The sequence below is a fragment of the Equus caballus genome, chromosome 1 (assembly GCF_041296265.1).
Source record: "Equus caballus isolate H_3958 breed thoroughbred chromosome 1, TB-T2T, whole genome shotgun sequence".
Lineage (NCBI taxonomy): Eukaryota > Metazoa > Chordata > Mammalia > Perissodactyla > Equidae > Equus > Equus caballus.
In genome coordinates this window covers 92,020,106-92,038,106 of record NC_091684.1, presented here as the reverse complement: position 1 = coordinate 92,038,106, position 18,001 = coordinate 92,020,106, and the positions used below count along the sequence as shown (strand labels likewise).

At 38.0% G+C, this 18,001-nt stretch overlaps 2 protein-coding genes across 2 annotated transcripts; both read left to right on the top strand.

Annotated features, from left to right (window-relative positions):
• The first annotated feature begins 733 nt into the window (after positions 1-733).
• OR6D21 (olfactory receptor family 6 subfamily D member 21) lies at positions 734-12,424 on the top strand. Its single transcript, XM_001493698.4, has 4 exons — positions 734-792; positions 1,801-3,143; positions 9,949-10,030; positions 11,149-12,424. Exon 2 carries the CDS (start codon positions 1,803-1,805, stop codon positions 2,799-2,801), a length of 999 nt encoding a protein of 332 aa, XP_001493748.4. The 5' UTR covers positions 734-792; positions 1,801-1,802; the 3' UTR covers positions 2,802-3,143; positions 9,949-10,030; positions 11,149-12,424.
• Positions 11,165-14,643, top strand: OR6D18 (olfactory receptor family 6 subfamily D member 18). The gene has a single exon (XM_001493682.6). It carries the CDS (start codon positions 11,188-11,190, stop codon positions 12,118-12,120), a length of 933 nt encoding a protein of 310 aa, XP_001493732.4. The 5' UTR covers positions 11,165-11,187; the 3' UTR covers positions 12,121-14,643.
• Positions 14,644-18,001: the final 3,358 nt, after the last annotated feature.

The window sequence follows — 18,001 nt, the reverse complement described above, 5'->3', positions numbered from 1 at the left end:
ATAACCATAATGATTGTATTATAATTTTCTATTTCCAACAATACCCAATTGGCAGCCACCAGGGGTCCTAGAGGGACATTGATCTCTAGATGAACTTGTTCTTCTAATGAGGTCTGGTGTGTCTGGGGTCTGCCTACTGGTCCTAGTGGATCCTGATTGGTGTCAAGAGACAGTCCAATATGAAATATATGATGGGTAAAGTTAATTTCACTTTCATCTCTGCTCCCAATGACATCTGAGTTCTCCCCAATCTGGAGAGGTAAGGGAGTGGTAATGCATTCTACTTGCCCTGCAATGCATGTCAGTAAAATACTGTGTCAAAGGGACCAGTTTGATTGAGGAGGCTATTGTCTCTGACCATGTCCTGAAGAATTTTCCCTGCTGGTGGTGTGGCTCATGCAGAAGTAGGCTGGGAGTCTGGGGACCCTGGAGCCTGCAAAGAGGGTATGAAAGCTTTTTGAGATTCCAAGTGAAATCACTCTCAGACACCAGTAGAACTTTGTGGGCAGTATGTGCTCTCCTTTCTTTCCCAGGATTTCATCAGGCAAGATTGCCATGGAGCCATAACTTCAGTTTATCTCAATTGTGTAAAGCTCTGCATTATTATGAAGGATGCTTAGCAGCCACGGTGCACATCTTGAACTTTTTTCTGGGACCAATCAGGGTCATCTCAAATGCAAGCATTTCTTTCTTTCCTTTTTTTTGTTTTACATTTGTAACTGCCTAGACCAGCATCTTGGTTCGTTGGAAGAGTGAAAAAGAAGAGGACAGAGCTCTGGTTGCTGCATCTGGGTGAGTGCGTAGCCTTAGTGTGATTGGATATTTTTGCTATTAATTTACTGTAAACTGAAGAAGAGTCTGTTCCTCTTCAAGCTGGTGTCACATTCTAAAAGAGTGGGCGTTTGGCCAAATCAGACAGCAAATTCAGAGATCAGAGACAGAAACACTAGTTAACCAGAGTGACAAAGGCTCACATAAGATAAGTCTATGGATTTAAAGGGTGAAAGAGAATATTTAGTTTAGGTAGCAAATAAGAGAGAGAGTGAATTAGAAAATAATTGCTGGAGCCAAGGCATGCAATCCCTCTTTCTATCCTCAGGCTGGTGTCCCTTATGTATAGGGACTGAAAGGGTCACAAGACAGAGATTCTCCCTTAGACGGACCACTTGGCACAGATTGGAGGCAAGATTCTCCTCTCCTGCTGACTGGTCTCAAGCTCAGTAGGAAAATGGCCTGGGCTGGGAGTCCTTCTGCTATTCTTCTAATCTAACTCACTTTAGAAGGCTGTCGCTGGAGCCTCAGGAAATTCTCCCACAAGTGATTTTTTGACCTCAAATATAAATGACAAATCCTAAAGATATCATGTGGGAATATTTTTTGTGAGACGATAGGCTCCATGACCATAAGTTTTTTTTAAGGCTACAGTCGTCCCTTTGCAATATGCACCTTGTGATGTATGATTCAAGTGGTATCTTACCGGAAATATGTTGCGTGATCAGATTATAAATAGAAGAAGGACTTTTTTCTCTGCTTGGCAATAGACTACATAGGAAAATGACTAACACTGTTAAAATTATATTATCTTTTATGAAAACTTGGAGTCATATGCACCGTTCTTATTTATCTAGGATTTGAGGCTACATTTAACATAAACATATTCAAAGATAAAAATCACTTATTTTTACTTAATCCTGGGCAAAAACTACACATAAAATATAATATTTAAAATAATAAACTAATGTAGTCACCATGCCTACACTATTTTATAGGTTTAATAAAATAAGAGTTTTCATTTTTCAGTCATGACATTCTGCAAAATAGCTCAAAGAGAGTTGATTGAAGAAATGGAAAAGTCAATGACGGGAGATGCAAGAAACAGGACAGCAGTCCAGGAATTCACCCTGGAGGGCTTTCCATCTGTCCAGCCCCTTGGGAAGGTTCTCTTCCTGGTGCATCTGCTGGCGTACCTGGCCTCCATCATGGGAAACACACTCATAATCACCATCACTTGGGCTGACCATCGCCTCCAGACACCTATGTATTTCTTCCTCAGCAGTTTCTCCTTTTGTGAATGCTGTTTCATAACCACTGTTATTCCTAAGTTGCTGGCCATGTATCTGTCAGGGAGGAAATCAATTTCCTTTGCTGCCTGCTTCACACAAGCCTTTGTCTTTCTTTTCGTGGGGACAACCATTTTCTTCCTCATGGCTGTATTATCCCTGGATCGGTACCTGGCCATTTGCAAACCTCTGTATTACCTGACCGTCATGAACCCAAGGATGTGTTTCCTCCTGGTCATTATCTGCTTGGCTTTGGGATTCTTCCTCATGGTGGTTCCAGTTATTTTGCTTTCCCAGTCATCCTTCTGTGGCCCCCATGTCATCCCTCACTTCTTCTGTGATTTTGGGCCCTTGACTAAGCTCTCCTGTTCTGATACCAGATCTATTGAAATGTTAGCCTTTGCCATGGATTCATTTGTCCTTTTGACATCACTTATCATAACCATCATTGCATACAGCAACATAGTATTCTCAATCGTGTGTCTCCCATCAGCCAAAGAGCGACAGAAAGCTTTCTTCACCTGTTCATCTCACCTCATTGTCCTCTCTCTGATGTACAGCAGCTGTATTCTGATATATATGAAACCAAAGCAAACAACCTCGCTGGATTCCAACAGAGAGGCTGCACTTATGAACACAGTGGTGACCCCGCTGCTGAACCCTGTCGTCTATACTCTGCGGAACAAGCAGGTTCACCAGGCTCTGAGGGATGCTTTGTCCAGGATTAGATTGCAGAGATAGAACACAGACTCTCAGAAGGAGAATGCATCTTCTTCATATAAAGCAATCTCCCTCCTATTTATGGAATCCCCTATATGGACTTACAAATGTGGTTTTAAAGATTCTGCTTGTTTATTCTTCAAATAGGGGCTAATTTATCTTACAATCCAGTATAGTCCACTATTTGAAAGCTCTAATATTCTTCTTTAGATTGAGATGCAAATGTCTTCCTGGAGCTTCTATTTACTAGTTTTAGATCAATAGCATTCAACACATTTAATGAAGAACCTCATGTACACGAATTTGTTTGACGCATGTGGAATCTCAAAGTTGAGAAGTTGTGGTTTCAAGCGTCTACTTGTGGTAAGTGCAAGAGGATGGGGGATGAAATTCACAAGTATTAGGAATGTCAAATTGGTTCAAGGATAGACGTAACATGGTCGGTACACTGAGTTTTGGAGGACACATACATACATAACTGTCACGATGTTAATAAAATTACTTACAGTGACTCACTACAATTGTTTACAATGACTATTCTGTATATAATTGAATATAAATCTTTAAATCTAGTTCCCACTATGATGAAAACATGTAAATGTCTGTAGTTTAAATTGAATGTTCCCGTTGGTTTTACTGGTATACAGGTTGATTTCAGTACCGAAGACCTAAAAGCAAAGTACCTAAGGTAGAGAAGCATTATAAGTTCTGGAAGAAGGAATTGAATAGTTAAGATTGTTTCCATAGTACAAAAAAAAATTTAAAGGAATGCCAGGGGGAATCTAATCATGGTGAAAAGAAGTCTGAGTGTGAATGTACAGTTTCCAATGAGTGTATAATCAAGTGTCTCCATTTGTGGAATGAGAGGTTTGATGCGCTAATCTCTGGGTGTCCATTGTTGGTACTAATGACACTATTGCTACCTCATATGACCCATGAGGCCCACTTTAATGGAACTACAATTTGTCTGGCAAGGAGAAGATGATGGGATGTTTTAATGGAAAAATTACAACTGTAACCTAGTTTTTCAAGATTTTGATAGGAAATGATAGATTTGGAGACAAAGTGCTGTGAGAAAATCCCTGGAGTGGGAGGTTGCTTGGCATGGTTGGTTAATGGCTATTATCATGCTTTGCTCTGACCACATTATTCTGTGACTGCAGGAATGATAAATGGCTGTGTTGTGAAGATTTTGGGCACACAATTATGTGAGAATTAGACTCAACTCGACTCAACTAACAGAACACATTTTGTCCATCTTGTGCATACATAACAATTTCCGTATATTTTTTGTGTAGGCTTGTCTCTTTTCCTGACATTTGGGATACTTTCTTTGCTTAAGGTATCACATTGTCAATATATCTTTCCCCAGAATGACCTATGAACTGTGCGGTTATTGGCAGCAGGGTCTCCCCATAGGAGTACACAGGGCAGTGGAGGCTGATGACAGCAGCTGGGCTGGGGGCGTGCAGGTGCATACCTAGGGGGTTTTGGGGAAGGTGAGCCCGGTTGTGCAGGCTAGTAACAGGAGCCAGGTCTCAATCTGGGCCCATACGCAGCTGTTAATATTCAAAATATATAAGGAACCAATGCAAATAAATTACAACAAAACCCCAAATAATCCAAATATAATAATAGGCAAAGAACTCGAATAGATACTTTTCCAAAGAAAACATTCAAATGGCCAAGAAATAGTGAATAAAAAATGTTCAACATCATTAATCATCAGGGAAATGCAAATCAAAACCACAATGAAATATGAGTTCACACCTATTAGAATTGCCATTATGAAAAAAATCAAGAGACAAGAAGTATTGGTGAGGATGCGGAGAAAAGGGAACCTTTGTAGCCTGTTGATGTGAATGTAAATTGGAGCAGCCACTATGGAAAGTAGAATGGAGGGTTCTCAAAAAATAGAACTACCATATGATCCAACAATCCAACTTCTGGGTGTATATCCAAAGGAATTGAAGTCCAGATGTTGAAGAGATCTGCACTCTCATCTTCATTGCAGCATTGTTCATAATAGGCAAGATATACAAACAATCTAAGTGTCTATTGATGGATGAATGGGTAAAGAAACTTTGGTATATTACTGAGTTTTAAAAAGGAAGGAAATCCTGAAATATGTGACAACATGGATGTACGTGGAGGACATTGTACTAAGTCAAATAGGCCAGATGCAGAAAGACAAATAGTACATGATCTCACTTTCATGAGGAATCTAAAATATTCAAACACGCAGGACCAGAGTTAGAATAGTGGTTACCAGGGGTTGGGAGGAGACAGAAAGGGGGAGGTGTCAATCAAAGTATGCAAAGTTTCAGTACTGCAGCATCAATAACTCTGCAGGTCTGCTGTACAACACAGGCCCTTTTGTTACACCACTGTATTGTATAGTTAAGATTTTGCTAAAAGGGTAGATCCTACATTACGTGCGCTTACCACAAATCTTGATTGTGACGATGGTTTTGTGAGTGTGTACACATCTCCAATCTCATCAAGTTGTATGCATTAAATCAGTACAGCCTTTTGAATGTCAACCATACTTCAGTAAAGTGACTTTAAAAAAGCAAATTGCACTTCTCTGAGTCTACTTATGTCTCAGACGAAAGTTTTATTGGATGGGATGAATAGGATGTTAGACATTGCAGATGAAAGATGAGTAAACTTGAAGATATGGTTATAGAAACCTTTAAAAATAAAACACACAATGAAAAAAATAATCCACCTAAAACTGAAAGAAGCATCAGTGTAGTGTGGGACAAATCAAGCAAGCCAGCACGCATAGAGCTAGATTTCTGATGGAAGAGTGCGTGTGTGGAGGGGGATAACAAAAAGGACTTAAGGAAACAGTGGCCAAAATTTTTCCAGATTTCATGAAAACAGCATCAAAAACTTCAGCATAACCCAAGCACTAGAAACATGAAAAAATCATGACATCAAGGCATACAACAATCAAATTGCTCAAAGCCAGTGACAAAGAGAAAATCTTCAAAGTAGCCAGAAGAAAAAAAGACACGTTTCATACAGAGGAACAAAGATAAAGATAACAAAGATTTCTCTTTGAAAATAAGTAAGTGAGAATACAATGGCACAATTCTTAAAGGACTGTGAATAAAAATCTGCCAACCTAGAATTCTATATTCATGAAAATATCTTTAAAAAAGGAAGGCATACAAAAGAAAAAAGAGTCAATCACCAGCAAATCCACAGAATAATAGTTGGTAAAGTCAGTCATCCCAAAAGAAAGAAAATTAGACCAGATGGAAATATGGATCTATGCAAAGGAATGAAGAGCAACAGACAGTAACTAGCTTGGTAGGCATATAAGATATTTTTCAAGTTATTTGAATTTCTTTGAAAGATAATTGACTCTGTCAACAACAATAGTAACAAGACACTGTGGGGCTTATAACATATGTATAAGGAAAACGTATGACAAGATTTGCATGAAGGCTGATAGGCTAGAAATGGAAGTATTTTATTATAGTTTTCTTATATGTGAAGTGGTAAAATATCACTGAAGGTAGACAAGTAAAACAGTTATACTATAAACTCTGAGGCAATCACTGAAATAAAAATCAGAGTTATAGCTAAGAAGCCCACAAAGGTGATAAAATAGAATCATCACAATAGGACAGTAGGAAACATTTGGGCTGATGAATATTTTCACTATAATCATTGTGGTGGTGATTTTACAACTGTTTAAATATGTCAAAACTTATCAGATTGTACGCTTGAAATATATTCATTTTATTGGATATTAATGATCCCTCAGTAAAGCTGTTTAAAAGACAATAAAGCTGATTACAGTGGAATATTAAAAATGCTTGATTAATTCAAAGGAAGAAAGGAGAAAATAAGGAATATATAATGCTGGGGACAAATAGAAGGAAACGTCAAGACTGTAGAGTTAAACCTAACTTTACAATAATGAGATTAAATGTAAATGGACTAAGCACTCAAATTACAACAGAGAGAGAGATTACAATATTAGGTAAAAAGGAAGACATTGCTATGAGCTGGTTATAAGAATAACGTTTAAATACAAAGACAGAGTAGAAATTTCACACAAACATCAAGCTTGTGTAACTATAGTAATATATACAAAAATAGACTTCACAGCCAAGTGTATTTTCAGAGAAAGAGGTAAATTTACAGTGATAAAGGGATGAAACTATCAAGAAGACATAATGTACATATACGTGCATACAATGAAAGAGCTTAAGAATACTTGAAAGAACTAAAAGGAGAAATAATAAAAAATCCACAATGATAGTTGGAGCTTTTAACACCATAATTTCAGTAAATAATAGAACAAAAAGGCCCCCCAAAATCAGTAATTGTATAGAAGATTTGTACGATTCTATCAACTAAGTGGACATAACTGATAATCTTAGATCATTACATTAAGCATCTACAGAGTGAACATTCTTGTCAGGTGCACATGGAAATTTCACCAAGATCGATTTTATGCTGAGTTGTAAAACAAACCTCAAAACATTTCAAAAGACCAAAAATATACAGAATATGTTCTGCAATCATGATTGAATTAAATAAGAAAGCAATAATTTATCTAGAAAATTTCTCAATACTTGGATATAAGCCATACATTTCTAAATAGAGCATGGATTATAGAAACTATTGCTAAGGAAATTTGAAGATATCTTGGCCACACAAAAATGAAAACACAACATATTAAAATTTGTGGAATGCAACCTAAAGCCATGCTTAGAGGGAAATTTATAGCATTAATGCACATATTAGAACAAACAAAGGTATAAAATGAATCATTTAAGTTTCCAACTTTAAAATGTAGGAGATGAAAAGGAAATAACACCCAAAGTATGCATAAATATACAAATTCACATAAATATGAAAGCACATAGATATGAATCAATGAAGTCAAAAGCAAATAATATATTAACAAAACAAATTTGATTCTTCAAAATGACTCATAAAATTGTTCAACTCTTAGCAGGACTGATCAAGAAAAAAGATATCATACAGTATTTGTCTTTCTCTAACTTTTTCCTCTTAGCATATTGTCCTTTAGAACCATGGATGTTGTTGCAAATGGCAAGATTTCCTTCTTTCTCATGGCTGAATAATATTCCATTTTAATATATATAGACAGAGAACATCTTTTTCAATTAATCGGTTGACAGACACTTAAGTTACTTCTCTATTTTGACTATTGTGAGTAATGCTGTGATAAACATGAAAGTGCAGATACATCTTCCATATCCTGTTTCACTTCCTTTGAGTACATACCCAGAAGTGAAATTGCTGGATCATATGGTAGTTCTATTTTTAACTTTTTGAGGAACCTCCATATGTTTTCTGTAGAGGTTAAACCAATTTACAGAGAATGCCTCTGATTAAAAACGACTTACAAGACCAAATGTTGGTGAGAATGCAGAGCACATTGAATTCCCATGCACTGCTGCTGACAGTCTAAATGCAATTTTGGAAGCTCTTTTGCAATTTCTTATAGTGTTAAGACCTATGTTACAATTAATTCAGTACTTTCACACCAAGTTATATACTCAGGAGAAATGAATGCTATGTTTTAAAAAACACTTATACCAGAATATTCACAGTAGCTTTATTAATAGTAACCCTGAGCTGGAAAGGATATGAATGTCCTTCAATAGAAGAATGGAAACCTGTGGTGTACATGTATAATGGACTACTACTGTGCAGTATAAAATAATAAATCATTGACAGATGAAACAGCATGGATAACTCTGGGAAACATGTTGAGGGGGAAAGAAAAGCCAGAGAAAAGGAATTTCCAGAACTGGCAAAAGTAAATTTTGACAATCAAATTCAAAATAGTTGTTTTCACTTGGTGTGGGCAATTAACTGGTAAGGGGCACAAGGAAACATGATGAGATGAAAATGTTTTCCAGTTTGATTTGTGTAGTGGTTACATGGCTATTTATATGTGCAAAAAATTATTGATCTGTACAATTAAAATTTGCATTTTACAGCATTGAAATTATACCTCAATAAAGAAAATACCAGGTTAAAACGAAAAATAAGAGCAAAGAATTTCATTGTAAAATGTCTTTCTGTTGCCTAAGGCTGTCTTTCTCACATATGTAATTCGGGCTTTTACAACTGTAGGGCAGTCACTCCAAATCTACCTTTGACGACTTTCGCAGAAGACTGTGTAGATTATCGAGAATGATGGTAGTTTGTTAGCATATGCAGGGAAATGGTAATTACGATATATTTCTGGCGGAATTCCCTATTTCCAAACGTGAGCAATTAAATGTCCCGTGGGACTCTGTTGTGATTTTAGTTCCTGCTCCCTCTTTTCATAGTCCTCTAATGAGTTCTGAATGTTCCAGAGGTTTGTCCTATGGGACCTTGTGTGTCTTCAGTGGTGATGGTAAATAAACCTGTGGTAAACATATCATAAGGGAATTTGAATGTATTCTCATTTATGACTCCAATAATCCTCACCTACTCTGAAAGGTGGGGAGCAACTGGTTGATGGGAAAGTGGCTCACAACAAGGTCCACGAACAAAGAAACTGACCTTTGTTGTCTCTTCTTTCTGACGATCTTCTGGGACAGATACACAACCAACCAAGTCTGATGTTCATGATAGACGGTGTCATTGTGTCCCATAGAATGGATTTAAATACATTCAGGAATTCTAAATAGTAACATCAGCAGAACCTAGTGCATATTTGGGATAGTTTTTTTTTTTTTAAAGATTTTTTTTATTTTTTCCTTTTTCTCCCCAAAGCCCCCTGGTACATAGTTGTGTATTCTTCGTTGTGGGTTCTTCTAGTTGTGGCATGTGGGACGCTGCCTCAGCGTGGTCTGATGAGCAGTGCCATGTCCGGGCCCAGGATTCGAACTAACGAAACACTGGGCCGCCTGCAGCGGAGCGTGCGAACTTAACCACTCGGCCACGGGGCCAGCCCCTAGTTTGTATTTTCTTAATGGTCTAGGATTTATCAGTCGTATTGTCATGGGGGAAACTATGAGTCTTAATCCTAGAGAGTTTGTACATCTGTCTTCCTTGAAAAAAAAATAGCCTTGATAATTTCCTATTAATTTAAGACATAAGGCATCCATTGGTTTTTTAACAGGTCAAAGAAAGGTACACCTCAACTAAAAGTGTTCTTTCTTTCTTTTTCCTTTAGCCTGGGAGAAACATCCTGGTCTATTGGAAGAAAAGAAAAGCTTGTTATCAAAGAAGCTCTGTTTTCTGTGAGCTGCTTCTGGGTGAGGACTTGATCATGGGGACGACTTGTGGTCTAACCAGTCAAATATTTAAACCGGAGACTGGTTATGTGTAAGCTTGTGTTCTGGATCATGCATAGGTAAAGTAATAGGTTTGGTCAATCAAACAATTAAGTAAAATGCAAGTTTATCATGGAGACTTATTCACTAGAGCACTGATATCCAACAGATGCCCAAACCCCTTCCAGAGATTGTGAATCAGTTCATCTGGTTTCTAGTAAGACATTGGCATTTTTTTTTTTGAGTGAATGTTCCTCTAGTGATTGCAATGGGAATACAGGTGTAATTCTACCACACCAAAATCTTCCCATATAACAAGAATATTCCCAGAAAAAAGAATGTTGAAGGATAATTTATGACTAACAGCAGAAGGACACACTTCCATCCTGCTAGGCTGGTAGAGTGAGAGCGAGACTGATTCACCCATTAAAAGTTTATTCATTGAGTCTGACCAACCAAGTCACGTGACCATTTTTTCCCCCATCTTTAGACGTGGTTTCTCTTAAACTCATGGACTGGGTAGTTATGAGATACTATGAAATACCTTTCCTGTTCACTCTAGGGTTTTGGCTGAATAACTCAGGCTGAATGGACTTCAGGAAAATAACTGGTTTGGAACATGGTAATAGCAAATGGCTACTTCACAGCTTTTTTATGTTTTCTATTTCCAGAGGGCTAAGGTCAGTGCTTATGAGGACTGCATACATTGCATGTCATACCTGAAGTATAGAAATTAACACTGTGACCCTTTGAAGAAATATTTTCTGTGGGATGACAGCCTCCATTGTTATCTGTTAGCTGAATCAGTTGTCTGCAAACAATAATTTTCATTTTGCATCGTTTAGCTCATGGATTAGTATTCAAAGATACCATTTTCCAAAAAAGTTAAGTTGCACATTAAAACTTATTTTCAAAAGCAAAAAATAAACCTTCACTCTTTACAGCATAATAATAGGAAAAATTCAGAATCATTTATTATAAAATATTTTAAAAATATAAAATGGTTCTTCATTCAGAATTGTAGCTGCAAGTAGTGTTTTTTAAAAGAATTCTTCAATTAAATTCTTTATTCTTTGGTGATAGTATTTTCTGCCTCACAGATCAAACAGTTGATGACAGACAGAGAGACAGAAGTAACTATGGAGGTGAAGAATGAGACAACAATTCAGGAATTCGTTCTGGAGGGGTTTCCTGCCGTCCAGCACCTGGGGAAGTTTCTTTTCCTGGTGCACCTGCTGGCGTACCTGGCCTCCATCACGGGAAACATGGTGATAATCACCATCACCTGGGTTGACCATCGCCTCCAGACGCCAATGTATATTTTCCTCAGCACTTTCTCCTTCTGTGAAAGCTGTTTTATCACCACAGTTATTCCTACCCTGCTCTCCATCTTTCTTTCAGGAAGGCAGACAATTCCCTTTACTGCTTGTCTCACACAAGCCTTTGCTTTTCTATTTCTTGGGTCAATAATTTTCTTCCTCATGGCTGTGATGTCCTTGGATCGACACCTGGCCATCTGCAAGCCTCTGCGCTACCCAACCGTCATGAACTTGAGGGTTAGTTTCCTCCTGGTTTTCTTTTGCTATACTTTGTCCTTTATCTTCATCACTGGACTGCTGGTCCAGGTTTCCCAGTTATCCTTCTGTGGCCCCAATGTCATCTCTCATTTCTTCTGTGACCTTGGCGCCTTAATTCACCTCTCCTGTTCTGACACCAGATCTGTTGAAATATATATCTTCTTCCTTGCTTTACTTGTGATTCTGATAGCCCTCATTTTAACCTTCATTGCATACAGCAACATAATAGTCACAATCGTGCGTCTCCCGTCAGCCAAGGAGCGACAGAAAGCTTTTTCCACCTGCTTATCTCACCTCATTGTCCTCTCTCTGATGTATGGCAGCTGTGTCTTTACATATGTGAAACCAAAGCAAACGAACCGGCTGGATTCGAACAGGGAGGCTGCCCTTGTGAACACGGTGGTGACCCTGCTGCTGAACCCTGTCATCTACACTCTGCAAAACAAGCAGATCCACCAGGCTCTGAGGAAGACTCTGTCCAGGATGAGACTGTAGGAATAGAGTCATAGAGCTTTGGAGGGTAAATGGATCTTCTTGCTCTTCTAGTTCAGTTTCCTCTATAGAATCTCTGTGTATGGTGATCTACTTTATGCTCATTTTCAGCTAGATGGGGACTATCTCATTTTGCAATTCAATACCTTCTACAATTTGAAAACTCAGATGAGTTATCTACATTGTGATGAGCAATATCTTCTTTGCTTTTTCTATTCATTGATCTTATATGAATTCAATTCAAACAATATTTATGGAGAGCCTAGTATACAAGTCTTTAAGCTAAGAATAAAAAAATTGCCAACCAGATTTAATAATTGCTGTTCACGATACATTCTTATGCTCAGTTTTCTGATACATAAGAAAAGTAGATAGAAACCCTTATTTACCATTTTATTTATTCAAGGTTTGACATTTCAGAAACAAGTTGTTTCTGAAAACTACATAAAATCATCATACAATAGCCTTGTGAAGATTAATGGTATTTCATTAATTGTATCTGTTTATATAAATGAATCAGCAGTGAGCTCGCTAAGTTCTCCCTTTGAGTCTTGATTTTAGAGGTATGAAGAGCTCAGTGTAACTCCAGGAGGTTAAGATGGTCCTTTCATTTTATCCTCTTCCAGCTGTACCAAATGTTGCTAATAAAATTGCCTTTAACTCTTTCTTGAAACATCAACAAAATGCAGAACTTTTAAATTTACGCTTTTTTTTCTGTAATTGATATTGCCAAGTCTTGGGTCCAACAGGTGTCTGAAATTTAGGTGGTCCCAGTACCAAATTCTCTCCTTCCACATTAGAGATTTTTTTTCTCCTTTATGTGACTTTAGGTGTAGGAGTTGCCAGTGTCTTCCAGGTTAAGCTAAATTTTAGTTGACATTTTATGCAGCCAAAACTAACAGAAGTCATAATCAGAAAAGTTTAAAAGGAAAATGAATGTATTAATAATAAAAAAGTGGCTTAGAATTGAGTCAGTTATGGTGTCTACAGACTCATTAAGGAAGTGGCTCCCACCTGATGACAATCAGCCCTGGGGGGAAGTATGCCCTGTCACGTCTGACACAGCGTGTGCACGGTGTGTATTTGATTTTTAGTACGTCTGATTCGAGTGCGTATTTTCCTTTCCTGTTTGTTTTGAGAATTAATTATGTTTAAGGCATAATCTGATTAGGAAGGATTTGACACTGTCCAAAGAGTGTTGAGTGATTTAGATTTTTATGTCTGGAAATGGTTTGATTAAACACTGTTGTAGGAGTTATGTCTTCCAAGGACAGCTATGTCTATGTCTCTCCTTTCTCCAGAAAAGAGGTTAGATAAATAATTTCTGAGCCTAATATAAAGGTAGGGAAGTCCTGAGGGTTCTCTGTGTTGGTTTCTGTGCATTAGATAAAACAGCCACCACTGCCAGTCTTCACAGCCTGACCTCGTGGACCCGACTAGTGCAGGAGTTGGACCTCACCAATCAGCCCAGCCAGAGATTCTGGGTACCTCTCATCCCTTTTTGCTTGTCCAAACTGCTGTCTTTGTTGTAGTGTGCCCAGGAGACTAAGGTGTGCCAAGTCCTGTTAGTGCTCTGAGACAGGTGAGATAGAAGCCAGTCCCTCTAGCAGCTAGAAAAGTTGAGGTGCTACGTGCATGGTCCAATTCCTTATCTCCTCTGGGAGAAGCTGAGAGCTGGAGTTTATCACCTTCTCCCTCTGCACTGAGGTGGAAGAGGATCTGTGGCAAATGCCCACACTCTCCTTCAGACCACACACTCATTTAAACTGTTGCTTTACTCTCTGTTGCCCCCAACCGCCTCATGAATGTTGCAGCATATTGGCTTTCAGAGACAGGCTGGTTAGTGGAGGCTTGGTTCTGAGGAGCTGCAGAAGTGCCCACTCACTCATTCAGACTCCCAGGAGAGTAGTGTTTCCAGTCTGGCAGCTCCCAGATGCAGGCTACCTACAAGCCAGACCCTCAGGCAGCAGCTGGAGAAGTTAGGACTTCAGATGTGCAGTCTAACCCTCTCCAGGAGAAGCTGAGAGCTGGTGTTTTTCCATGCACAGTCTAGGCTGATACAGGGGGAATAGCTGTGGGAGGTGGTCGGGTTCCCATTAATACTGGTTTTTTTTATTTTAGTGGACTAGCAAGTGCTGGGCCTTCTCAGCTCCTAGAAATAGGCAAGATAGGAGACACTTCCTCCAGTGACAAGCCTATAAATGGGCTGATGTGTGGTCCAAATGCTGTGCTCCTCAGGGAAAAACTGGGAGTTCCCACTTGATTGTAAGGTGCTGTGCTGGCAGCAGGGTATACGGTGAGACTGCGTCTCAACTTTTCCTACCCATTTTGATGTGGCTATTTTCTCATTTGCCTGATGTGTAGGAGTCTCTCAGCTAGTTTCTGGGTTTCTTTGAGAGGGGGTTCATCTGTGTGTAGCTGTTTATTCAATGTGTCTGCGGGAGGAGCGAGAGTCAGGAGTCTCCTATTCTGCCATTTGGCTGACATCCTGTATCCAGTTTTCATCTATTGCAAATAAAGCTTCTCTAAACACTCATGTACAGATTTTTGTATGAAGACAAGCTTTCATTTCTCTGGGATAAATAGCTAAGAATGCAATTACTGGGATGTATGGTAGTTGCATGTTTAGTTTTATAAGAATCTGACAAACTGTTTTCCAGAGTGGCTGTACCATTTTACATTCCCACTAGCAGGGCATTAGTGACCAAGTTTCTTTGCATTCTCATTAGCACTTGGCATTACTGGTTTTCTTTCACTACAGCTAGAAATTAAACATCCATTTTTTAAAGATCAGGAATGTACTTCATTTTATGAAACATCATCACTTGAACCTCGCAAACTATTTTTTCAATCAAAATTTTTATAGAAATGATTGTAGGTTCACCTACAATTGTAATAAATAGGGAGATATGTGTACACTTCGTCCATTTTCCACCAATGAGAACATTTTGCAGAACTATAGTTTAATATCACAATCAGGATATTCACTAATACAATCCATCGATCATTTTCAGATTCCTTCAGTGTTACTTGTCCTCATATGTGTGTGTTTACCTCTATATGGTTTTATCACATGTCTAGGTTCATCTATCTACCACCACAGTCAAGATGCTGGACAGTTCCAACACCTCCAAGATCCCTCCTGTGCCTTGTACAGCTACACTCACTTCACCCTCCCAACCTCCCACCTCAGAGCAACTATTTTGTTTTAGAAATGGATGACTATTTTGTCATCCATTTCTAAAATGTTCTCATTTCAAAACTGTTATACAAATGGAATCATATGATGTGTAACCTTTGAGATTTTTTTTTTGTTTTACTTAGCATGGTTCCCTAGAGATTCATCTAAACCATTGCACATATGAATATTTCATCCTTTTTTATTGCTGAGTAGTATGCAGTGGTGGGGATGGTATGGTGTGTTTAACCATTCACCTGGTAAAGGACGTGTGGGCTGATGCCTGTTTTTGGCTATTACAAATAAAGCTGCTGTGAACTTTCATGCTTGTGTACAGGCTTCTGTGTGAACATAGGTTTTCATTTCTTTGGGATAAATACCCAAGAGTACAGTTATTTGGTTGTATTGTAGTTGCATGATTAGTTTTATGAGAAACTGTCAAACGGTTTTTGAGCGTGCCTGTACCATTTTATATACCCACCAGCAATTTATGGGGAATCCAGTTTCTCTGCAACTTTAAAAATATTTGGTGTTATCACTATGTTTTTTGCCATTCTGTTAAGTGTGTAGTGATGTGTCTCTGTTGTTTAATTTGCATTTCCCTGGTGACTAATGATGTTGAACATCTTCCATTTGCTTATGTGGCATTTGTATATCCTTTTACATGAAATGTCCGTCCATGTCTTTTGCCCATATTCCAATTGGATTTGCTTTTCTGTTGAGTTTTGAGGGTTCTTTCTGTATTCTAGATATTATTCTTTTGTCAAAAATCTGAGTTGCAAATACTTTTTCCCAGCCTACAGCTGGTCTTATCCTCTTCACATGGACTTTTACAGAGCAAAAGTTTTCAATTTTGATTAAGTCTAATTTACCAATTTTTCCTTTTATGGACCATACTTTTTGGTGCCTAGTGTAAGAAACCTTGGCCCAGCCCTAGTCCTGAAGATTTCCTCTTATCGTTTTTTGAAAAATTTTTATAGCTTGTGTTTGATGTTTAATTCTGTGATCCATTTTGAGTTAGTTTTTGCATAAGTTGTCAGACTTAGGCTGAGATTTTCTTTTCTTTTCTTTTCCTTTTTTGCCTATGGACGTGTAGCCCCATTTATTGAAAAAGTTATTTTTCCTCCACGGAATTACTTTTGCAACTTCGTAAAAAATCAGTTGGGCATAATTGTATAGGTCTATTTCTGGTTTATCTATTCTGTTCCACTGATCTATGTGTTTATCCTTCCACCAGTGCCACATTGTCTTGATTACTGTAACTAAATAATAAGACGATAGTGAGCAGTAATTGTCATTACTCCTACCTTCTTCCTTTTTCAAGATTTTAAAAATCTCTCATACAGCCTGTGCTTTCTATATAAATTTTAGGATAAGTTTGTCTATGTCGATAAAAACTTTGCTGGGATTTTGTTAGAAACTGCATGAAACCTGTTGATCAATTTGGAGAGAACTGACGTCTTTACTGTGTTGAGTCTTCCAATTCATGAACACTGTATGTTTCCCCATTTACTCAGACTTCTTTGATTTTTTTCCTTACAATTGTACAGTTTTCCACACATAGTTTTTGTACATACTTTGTTAGATTTATGCCTAAGTATTTAATTTCCTTTGGAGTTACTGTAAATAGTAACGTGTTTTTAATTTAGGTTTCCATAAGTTTATTGTTAGTATATAAAAATGTGATTGGTTTTTTGTGTTGATTTTGCAACCTGTGACATTGACGAAATCACTTATTACTTCTAGGAGATTTTTGTAGGTTGCTTGGGGTTTTCTATGTAGATGTTCATATCATCTGCTAATAGGGACAGTTTATTTCTTTCTTTCCAATCTGTATACATTTTATTTCCTTTTCTTGCCTTACCACAGTGGCTAGAACTTGCAGAGTCATCTTGTTCCCTATCTTAGAGGGAAGCGCTTAACCTTAAGTATGATGTTACCTCTACGTTTTTGTAGATGCTCTTTATCAAAGTGAAGTTGTTACCCTCTACTCCTAGCTAGCTGAAAGTTTACTTTTGTTTTTTTTATCAAGAGTGGGTGAAGAAGATCAAATCCCTGCTCAATTCTGATGAAGCCACTAGAAGTGTGGGTTTTCTGTTGGTGTTTAGCTGGAAGAAGGTTGGTACTGACAAAAATTCTTCTGACATTCAGACACTCTTCTCCTGGTCCTTTGGCTGGGTGGAGGAGGATTTATTTTTGGAGGGATTTTTAAAAATCTGTACCTACTGCCAGTTCTGAGTTAGAGGCTTCCACATCATCCTGTCTGGGATATATAAAAGGCAGTAAAGAAACTGAGGGAAATGCCTGCCATGCTGCTCCTCAAGTCCCATGGTCCCTAGGCAGTCCACCGTCTTCTTTCTATCTCTCAGAATCTTCCTATGTTATTTGTTGTGTTATGTCCAAGGTATTTTAATTTAAGGAAGGAAGACATGGGGGAAATGGGGTTACTCCACCTAGGTGGAAAAAGAAGTCCTTGATGAACTCCTTTGAAGTCAAAGTTATTTTGGAGTGAAAGACATTTCTTTGTGAAAGAGATTCTTCATATGGAAGCCCACGTAAATTGAGGTAAAGGATTAATTCACATAAGAAATGTCATATTATTACTATGTATATAATATGGACAAAAGTTATGAATATCTGGAGAAATAAACTAAGTAGTAAAAGAAAATTCAGCGTATTGGTTTGAATTACCCCATAAGGAGACCC